Source organism: Porites lutea, chromosome 4 (assembly GCF_958299795.1).
Source record: "Porites lutea chromosome 4, jaPorLute2.1, whole genome shotgun sequence".
NCBI lineage: Eukaryota > Metazoa > Cnidaria > Anthozoa > Scleractinia > Poritidae > Porites > Porites lutea.
The window spans coordinates 12,531,323-12,541,129 of NC_133204.1; the positions used below are offsets into that span (position 1 = coordinate 12,531,323).

General features: G+C 38.7%; 1 protein-coding gene across 1 annotated transcript; it reads right to left on the bottom strand.

The window, feature by feature from the left end:
• Positions 1 to 1,513: 1,513 nt before the first annotated feature.
• On the bottom strand, positions 1,514 to 5,550 carry LOC140934223 (blastula protease 10-like). The gene is made up of 6 exons (XM_073383885.1): positions 5,463 to 5,550; positions 4,846 to 5,007; positions 4,059 to 4,185; positions 3,495 to 3,601; positions 2,283 to 2,354; positions 1,514 to 1,737 (listed from the first exon to the last, which is right to left on the bottom strand). Exons 1-6 carry the CDS (start codon positions 5,548 to 5,550, stop codon positions 1,514 to 1,516), a joined length of 780 nt encoding a protein of 259 aa, XP_073239986.1.
• Between the last annotated feature and the right edge of the window lie 4,257 nt (positions 5,551 to 9,807).

Genomic DNA, 9,807 nt, shown 5'->3' on the forward strand with positions numbered 1-9,807 from the left:
TCAAAATGGCCAACAGATTGCATTTTACGGCTGTGCAAAAGTCCAGGAAACGTTCCGGTTTTGTGGTTTAGTCCTATTTTAAAAACAACGAAGTTACAGCAGTCAAGTGAAAATTCCTAAACAAGGTATGTGAAATATGTACCATTTGTCAACGGAAGAGATACGAAAGCGGTACCTTTTCTTTCAAAAATGGCATGTAAAAGGATAAGGGGTTGAAACTCGGGGGGAACCTCCCCGTATTAAACTTTGTTAAGTACCCCCGGGGATCAACGCGTTTTTGTCCTCAGCGGCCTTATATTCCCATCAAGTTTTTATAAAGCAAACGCAGACGGAACAGTTAAGGAGAAATTTGCAAATTATGTGTTTAGTTGACGTTTGCTCTTGCTTTTGTGCTTCCATGTCCCGGGGGGATTGGTGGAAACAAAGTCTTAAATGAGGAGGCTCCCTCGGCTCCGAAGTCCAACCCCTTACCCTTTAATTTCCCATTTTTAACAGAAAAGGTTCCCCTTTCTCATACCTTCTATTAACAAATGGTACCCCTTTCATATACCTGGTTAAGAATTTTGCATCCCTTTTAACTTTTGTAAATGCACTGTCTTTTAAATATGAATAAATCACTAAACCAGAGAGTTTTCTCTACTTTTCACAGCCATAAATTGCATCTGTTAGCCTTTCTGGTCCTTTTCACAGACCGAAATGACAGATTTCTGTACCCTCTCAAATACTTCAACTAGTGAAATCCCTACCCTTTTAAATACCTGAAGCCTGAAAGATTTACCCCTCTTAGGCGGAGCCTCTCCGAACAGGCCATTATAAGAAGAATTTGTCAGTAGGGAAGGGAATTGTAGGAAGTAACCATCCTGCATTATTGGGAGTATTATTGTCAATTAGCATCTGTCAGTTTACTTGTTCGCGCATTTGAATTAAGTGACCAGCCTTAATTAATGAATTTTGGCCTACAATATCGGTCTTCTAGTACTGGTTATTTTATACTAGTGATGAACAACATCAACAGACCAAAAGATATTGTCAATTAATCTCTTTATTCTTCAATATTCCAAACCCCATTTGCGTACAGGTATTCTTGATCAGTTTAAGCAGACCTAAAAAGAAAAAAAAATGATACAGTCTATTTCTTTATTTGTACAGGGTAGAAAGTATATACCATGCGTGTAACATATGGGAGATCATTTTTAGGGTATAAGTGGAGGAGGGTAGGTAGATTTCTGATTCCCCTTGAAGTGTGTGTTTTAGCTTTATTGCTATTTGAGGTGCGCCTGAGACTGATGAGTTGAATTGCATCCTCGAATTTTTTTTTGCATTTACAAACAAATTTAAGTTGGTAATGAAAGCCAATGAACCTGAACTGTGGATAGCTTCTTTAACAACATGCAACTTTATCAAAGTACAGAGTAACCGTTGAATGTTGATCGTTAATTCAGTTGGAAAAGGTCCCGAATGTGTCCGCTTAATAGAGGTTTCACTGTAATACTTTACAGTTCACTTACTGCCTTCACTTGTTGCACTTGTAATATAGATTCGCCTGTTTCGCGTCCAGCGGACTAAGCCGTCTACTGGGGCTTATCTTTTTTCCAGGCTTCTTGGCTCTTAAGGTGGGCAGAAAAACATATTTGCTGAAATCAAATCGTCCATAGTGCATCACGGATTCGTAGTCATACGGGACGCCTAAACTGTCGATGGACCACGTGGAGTATTTGTTGAAGTTGCTTTTTTTGCCTATGTATTTTTGAGAAGATTAATTAGGCAATAGGCTAACCAGTGGGATGATTTAAGATGATTAAGGGATATATCAATAAAGGAGATAACAACTAAAATTGAAAAAAAGGACAATTGAAAAGAATTCAAGAGGTTTCTGTAGGACTTTTAAATCCATACAGCGATTTTTCACATGAAGTCTCGGGCGGCGAGACGACCATATTGGCGCACTAAGACAATCTGTGGTAGGTTAAATTCTTTTTTGTTATGTAAACCCTTTCTTTTTCATATTCATTTATATCAGGAGCCTATCAGGGCCTCTGTTTTTATATATTGCAAAGATGGTGGCCAGGTAAGAATTGGTCTTGAGCACTTGAGCTATAGCAAAGGGAATGCTCCTTCTTAAGTGGAGCAAAGTGACAGTATTCGTGACTGTTTTCAGTCTCGGCCTGCTTATAAAACATGTTTTGTTAAGAAAAAATATGTCTTCATAGAACATGTTTTGTTTGGAAAAAAATTGCTTTAGCTTTGATTTAAGCTTGTATCTAAGTCCAAGTTCCACTTACTTTCAATGATGTTGTCCCAAAGTACCTCTACGTATTCATCACGGTCTGGGCGACTTTGTTCGTGCCAGAATCCTGTAAATGCAATGACACGTCAGATTTTGGTTGTTGTTTGTTTAATAACTTATTTACATACTTAATTCATTTACACACGATAAAATCTTTAGTATTATTGACATTAAGAAGTTTTCAAGTTGGAATTATGAGCATGCAGCTGTATGGGAGCAGGTAGACCGGTTATTTCTCACAACCAAGCTGCTAAAAATAATTGTTGGCACTGATTACTGAAACTTTACGGCTATAATCGCATAAATTATTCTTTTCTTTTTCTCCTGCTATTTTTGAGCAAAATCTTCGCAGCAAATATCGTCTGAGAGGTACACTCAGCAAGGTTTTACCCGTGGAGGTTCCGCCCCAAGATCCAACCCCTTACCCTTTTACACACCATTTCTGACAGAATAGGCGCATTCCCTTTTGTACACCTCCCACTGAAAAATGCTACTCGCACACATACCTACTAACACTTATTTTCATGTTGGGTTAAATGAATTAAATGCTACAGCCATAAGCTACATCTGTTGGATCCTTTCAGTTGTATACTACAACTCGTCAAATCCTTAACTTTTCATATTAGCTCATATTCCTGAATCCTGAAAAAGGTACCACATTTGGGAGGAGCCTTCTCGCATAAGCCATAATAGGGAGCGCTCCCCGAAATATGGTCACTATTGTATGTTGAGATACAAATCACCTGATACGATTGCTCATATAAAAAGCCATTATTAACATTCGTAGTTGTTAGTAGTAATTCCGGGGCATCCAACGACTGTTTTCTGTAAAATATCTGTTCTGAGACGCAAATTTTGCTTAGAACTTTTTATTCCTGGAGGAGGGCTAAAAATTCCTAGATGACAGTTCCATTCATGTAAAATTTCAAAGCTCATCTAATAAATTCCCTACGATTTTCTGGAGTTTGATTTTTCACATTTCACTCCTCGGGTCACGTTATTTTTCGTAGAAGAAAGAAAACCAAATATTTTCGGATCCAGCCCTTGGTATTTCGAAAAAGACTCAAGTTCCCCTGGGATGACCGAAAAGATACAAATTTCATAGCGCCGCTTAGAATGCATGCACTTCTAGATATCTAAAAGTGCTCTGGATAGCCTAAAAAGGAGGAACCCGTCGTTGAGTGTCCCTGGTACAACGTTTACTTACCAATGGCGTGACCAATCTCGTGAACTGCAACATGCAATCCTATGCAGGAAAAACCGAGGTTAATGACTTGCCTTCCGCCAACACGGCCAACGCCTCGACTATAACACCTGCAAAAATGAAGACCAGATATTTTTCCGTCGGTTTGCTAAAAAAAAAAAAAATTAAGATTGCACAAAGGTGTATTTACACTCCTCAGAAAATTGATGTGGGTCACTCTTCGGACTTGAGAGTGATTATGTCTAACTACCTCTATTTCAGCGGCCGAAACAGGTTTTTTTTGACATGAAATTATCCTGACACATGACGATTTCGACATTGCTGATCCTAGCAGTACGCAGGAGGCATGTTATACATGAACCTTGTATGTGGCCCAGCTCGAGGTCGTAGGTTCAATTCCTATCGGGGACTCAGATCTTTTTCTTTGTGCCATGCTCGCGACATTTTGATCAAATCATTTCTCATGAAGAATTAGATCAAAACGAGAAAGGGCTGAGTCAAGGTTACAGCAGAAATAAGGGCCGCTCCAGAAAATCGGCTCTTGTCCCCTGATTCATTACTCCTTACCCCGAAAACTGCTCAATTACGAAGTCAATGTAGTCCCTTTGAAATGTTCTCTTTCTAAACTTTAGGCACGTCTTCTCTTCCCAATTCTTGATTGCGTTGTTGATATAGTGGATCTTAAATGGCCTTCCTGAAATAAAAGCAAAGTAACCAAACTAGTTAATGGCCTAATGCTTAAAGAAAAACAATTGCGCTGAATGCAATATAATGCACTTGAGTGCTATGCCAAAGAAACGATGAAGAAAGCTTTCGGCACAATTTACGTTCAATTCAGTGATGACCAAGGAGTCTCGATCTGTCCTCGAAAATTTAGCACAAAAAAGCTTTTTGATTCTCGTTCTCTGATTTGAGAATTTTAAAGAAGTAAAAAATACTAACTACTTCAATTAGCACATTCCATCAGAAAACGAATGCGAGTCTTTTTTGATGTCTTTAATTGCCTTGATGTTGATCGGGATTAAAAAAAGAAAATTCAACCGGGCGCTCCACTCGCCCCATAATATTGTAAGGGAATCCGGATTCCGCAATTTTCCTGTGTCATTCGGAATCTTGGGCTTTGGAATCTGCAATACACTAAACTCAAGGAATCTGGATCCCGCTAACGACTGGAATCCTAATAAACCAATTCCTCTGAAAAAAAATCTGGAATCCGCGAAGCTTGGAATTCACAATCCAAGACTGTCTTGGTTTCAATTTTATTACCCGGGGGCGAGCTCTATCGCTCTACTCTACTGCATGTACGTGGCGGCCTTAACACTTTATATCTCATGTAATAGGAGTTCTCACTTACTTGTGCTTATAGTGTAATAAACTATTCCACCAGGCCATTGCCTGTTTCGAGACAGCCCTCGAACTCCTCCGACATTTGTAGGGTCCATGCCATTCTTAGCTGCTTCAATTTGTTCTTTCGGTAGCCATAGATCACCTTCAAACATTTCGTATTCCCTAGAAGCTTCGAGATCAAAGGACAGGAGAAGAGAATTAGGTAAAGACGCGAGTGGGGCAGTAAAAAATTAGCTAAGAAAAGCAAGGAGTATCACTCCTAGCTGTCCTTTCAAATGGTTTACATTGCCTGGTGGGCCGTTTATCATTCTGCGGTTTCAGAAAAACTGATCTCATTCTTGCACACGGGTTGAGGTGAAAGTTGAATGAGAAAATGTGCGCAATTCGCGCCTGTTCAGCTTGGTAGGCTCTTATCTTGTACATGAACCAGATCTCGCGTCCCTCCCTCACATATCTACGTCGTTTGAAAGGAGCCAATCAAAAAGTCGAATTTTACTACTTGACCAGATCCTGCGGTGGCCCCGTACCGTGCCGAGCGGTGTGGTGTCATGGAGGGTAAAAACTGCATTGACAAGGAATTCTGCTGTTGGAGCAACAGATTAGTTTTAAATTTGAACCACCTACCTCGTTTGGTTCTGTTACCAACATCATAATCATTCAAGCTGGCTGCCAGAGATGACGTCGCAAAAAGGAAAACGCACAGGAACAACATCTTGATCAGAGTGCGACAAAAGATCAGAAAATTGCGCTCTTTATAGCAGATGATCTAAAAATCTTTTAATTAAATGGTTTGCCTGAACAAACGCAGGACGCTCGAACTTTTTTGTTTCAAAAGAGTTGCTAAATCTTTGAGTATAGCTGTTAATATTTTTCAATTATCACCAACAAAATTCAATTTATTTTATAATTTAATCCACAAAACTGCTGCAGTTGACTAAATCAAGAATACATAGAAAGCCCAACAAAAGACATTGTTGTTTTCCATTCAATAAAAATTATATTAGTTCAGGCACTACATGCAGTTTCATTAAAAGCTAATCTCAAATCCGTGATTTTTTACTCAGATACCGAACTTAATATTTTGGAATTTATAAAGTATTTTTCTTTAGGTTAAAACAATTGTTATTGATGAAAAGGAAAAGCAATTTTTACTTATCCTACTTAAAGAATTGGAATGATAATTCCATTTGTGCTATCAGGCAATCGGGCATGATATTCGTTTGTTACTGTGACATCGCGTCTGTGAAGGTGGGGGTGGGGGGGGGGGGGGGGGGAGTGAAACTTAAAGGTATAAAAAATATAATATTAACAAAAGAGAAATCAAAAGCTACTGAGAAGCCTATTAAAAGACTCCATAAGTCACTCTGGGAGTCAGTGGGTTGACAAAGGAACAGACCTGCCAACCCCTGATCGAACTGGCGATTCTACAAAAAGTACACTGTAGTAGGATTCTCATTTTTTTTCAAGAACAACATTAAACGAACTCATTTTCCATTGGCGAAATAATTGTTTATTTAACTAGAACCTTGTTTTAGCGTGGTCCCACTTGTCACAAGGTGCCATTTTTCAGTTCTTCGATCATGATGACTCTAGGGGGCGACGAAAGAGGTCATCACTGCACGAAGCTTACAGCAAAGGGTCGTTTCTTCCAGATAATTAAGTATAACAACAATAATAATGACAAAGTCATGGCCAAAACGTATAGTCAAAGCATAAACAGACTCTTGTTTAGCATTCCTCACGAAATTTTCGTTTTTATTCAGATCAGCAAGGGAACATTTCATTTCAGAATGATATTTCCCAAAAAACCGTGAGATTTAGAGCCTTGAGGCCGTGAGAAAAGTTAAAAAATCGTGAGACTCTTTGCAGAATCATGAAAGTTGGCAGGTCCGAAGGAGCTAGGCGAACAATAGTCTGAGCGTAAGCGTCGATAAGGGATGTAGAGGAAGAGATAAGGGAAGGGAGTCAGGATAGTGAGCAGTAGTTTAGTTTTCAAATTATTCGAATCCGTATTCATTATCAGTTAACGGGGACCTTTAATCTTTAGCGTCTTCGACGGCGACGGCAGATCGAGACTTGAAAATTTGCGAAATTTTAAGAATATCTTAAGAATAAACCCCAGGCTGAGATTCTGAAAAGGATACATTTTTTTGTGCTGAATATCTATAAATACAATTGATATACGAAAAACTGTTTTTAACTCTGACTCCTTTCTCTAAACGGCAAAAGTAGCCAACAAAACGAAAACACATGCACTAATTTACATTATTGATATTCCAATACACTCTGAAATGTCATAAGCTATAATTTAAGAATGATACAAGAATATTTCCAGTCTAAAATCTGCAGAAAAATAAAGATGATTTCTTTCAATTTGTCAAATGTTGTCAAATTTTTCTGGTGTTAAATTCCGACTGTGATCTAAGGGCAGGGAAAGAAAAATAATTAAATCCTTTTCTCGTGTTCACGTCCTTCATCAACGTGAAACTAAGACGTTTCACGTCGTAGTCGTGTAACAGCGGTTTACTTAATTACCGGTACATACTGAGGGTGTCGGTTAACCTTCGTGAGTGAACTAAGCGAAAAAGATTGGTGTTGCGAAAAAAGTTTGTTTCAGCTGGACGAAATGTATAAGAAAGGGCCAGTCGTCTGGGGGAAACCCTATTTACAGTACGGCTGAAATCCGTGGCCGAGTTATTCAAAGCTGGGTTAAGATAACCCATGGTTAGTGCGAGATTTGATACAGATATAAAAGCTTAAAAAGCATTTCAGATCAGTTGTAATTCTTTTTGTCTACAAGTTGATGATTGGAAGCTCTAAAAATAACAACAGACAAAATTATCCGATAAAATACTTCTAGTCACAAGAAAAAGAAACCAGGGTTAAATTTAACCCCGGGTTAAGCGCTAATCGGCCTTCGACCAACTCAGGGCCCGGATGTTTGATGAAAATGATATGATGAATTTTTCTTTTCTAAAATTTTGTCATGAAAAAATATATTAATACATAGTTATACTTTTTTCGCTCAAGCTTCTGCTTTAAAAGTAACATTATATATATAAAGGAAGACATCAAATGCAATATATCATGTTCACTCAGGAGAATTTGTCTGCAATGTACTGGATAGTTTTTCATCTCGACATGAGAAGCTATTCGGTATGGTATTAGCACCCATTCATTTCACACCAAAGGGTGGCACGGAAACCTATTTGATATGAAATGATCCAATTTCAAGATCGACGAGGTACAGCTTGATGCTTCGTTACAGAAACGAATCAAATTAAATCACCGTCCGCATGTGTGAACAAAAGCCTTTAGTTAGTTATTTCGCACCGTGTAAGGGAGCACAAGTACAGTCTCGGATTCTGGATTTCACGCCGTGGATTCCGATTCATTGTACACGATTTCAGTCTCTGTCTGTGGAACCTGGACTCCCGGCCGTTAATAGGATTCCGGATCCTTTGAGCTGTATTCCTGATTTTAAAGCCCAGGTTTCCGGTTTCCACAAGAAAAACTTTTCCAAATTCCAGATTCCTCAAGCAAAAAAATTTCCCTGCATCCGGAATCTCTTGCATGAGGTGAGTTATCCTATATTGATACTGCGGTTGCGCAAGGGCTATCTCAGTGAATAAAGACTCAGACTTGAATTTTTCTAATATATTAAATAATACGAGTTGGTTTCAATTAGCTCTTCCTTACTACAACGAAAGGTGATGTTTTTTGAAAGTGTGGCCGAAGTAAAACGATCCCATTTGACGTAAGTTATTATCCCACTCATGACGTTATTATGCTGCTCACTACGAATGCACTAAACTGAAGAAAATGAAATACAAAATACAAATAGAAATACAAGTTAAATTTCTTACATATCAGGGCTCTTTTATTATATTTTTCAGTAAGTGCACTATGATGCAAGGGACCCAACGGCTTTTCTCTGAAAAGTTGCTGTTCGAACTATGCGCAAATTTTGCCTAGACATTTCTTAAGATTGAGAGAGGCCAAAAATTCTAGATATTCGGAGTTATTCTACTGACTTAACCACTATTTTTGAAAGTTGTGTTTTTCACATTTTACTGTATCAAGATATTGTGGTTATTTAAAGAAAAAAAAGAAAAGAAAAATACCCTTGAATCTTCTGATGAACGTACTGTTACTCCATGTCAAGTGCTCAAAATTTGGACCGGTCCCATCAAGCTAAGGTAGCTTACAGTTTTACATGAGATAAAAAAGCCTCTTTAAACTTTCGAAATATGGAAGTTCCCCTTTCATGTTTTAAAGACAGTTTATTTACAACAGTTAAAAGGGATACAAAGTTCTAAACTAGGAATGGGAAGGGGCACCGAGTTTCTGTCAAAAATGGTTTATAAGAGGGTGAGAGGTTAGCCCCACTAGGCCAGCCTCTTCGTATAAAATCCGGGAAGGTGGGACTTGCGTGTGCACTTGACACGTGTGCGCAGGGATAAATGCAAACTGGATAAGCGAAAACTTATTGTGAAAAATGTTCGTGCCGCATGATTCTTGTTCACACTGCATGTGAAATAAACCCAAGTGTAAGCATATTAACCATGTTCACACAACAAAGGCATTTGTAAGCTCCAGTGAGATAAGCATGCACGTTTTAGCATCCTTCACCCAATATCTGGCGGATTGTTAACTTTTGTTACTGCACCTACAACCGAGGCGTTGTTTTGGTCGACGTCTTAACCATAAACGCCCGGGGCATCTATTTACTTTTTGGGGTCCAATCAGGGGCGTCTAATAGATAGGAGGCGTTAAAAACTAGAGAGGCGTTTATTATGATAACTGTTACAAGCTCAACAAAACTAATATCCTTTCGGCGAAAATACCAGAGAGTTTAAAAATAGCGGAATATCCACACCATCAATTGACACACCTTGGCCATCTAGAGATCCACATCGCTCTCTTTCAAATTCCAACATTAATGCCAGAATCTTGCTAGGGGTTATTG

Bases quoted from the DNA above. Each gene is read 5' to 3' on its own strand.
- LOC140934223 (XM_073383885.1), bottom strand. From the start codon at position 5,550: ATGTTGTTCCTGTGCGTTTTCCTTTTTGCGACGTCATCTCTGGCAGCC. The intron at 5,008-5,462 runs GTAGGTGGTTCA...TTGATCTCGAAG, and splicing joins TGGTAACAGAACCAAACGAG to CTTCTAGGGAATACGAAATG. The intron at 2,355-3,494 runs GTAAGTAAACGT...TTGCATTTACAG, and splicing joins CGAGATTGGTCACGCCATTG to GATTCTGGCACGAACAAAGT.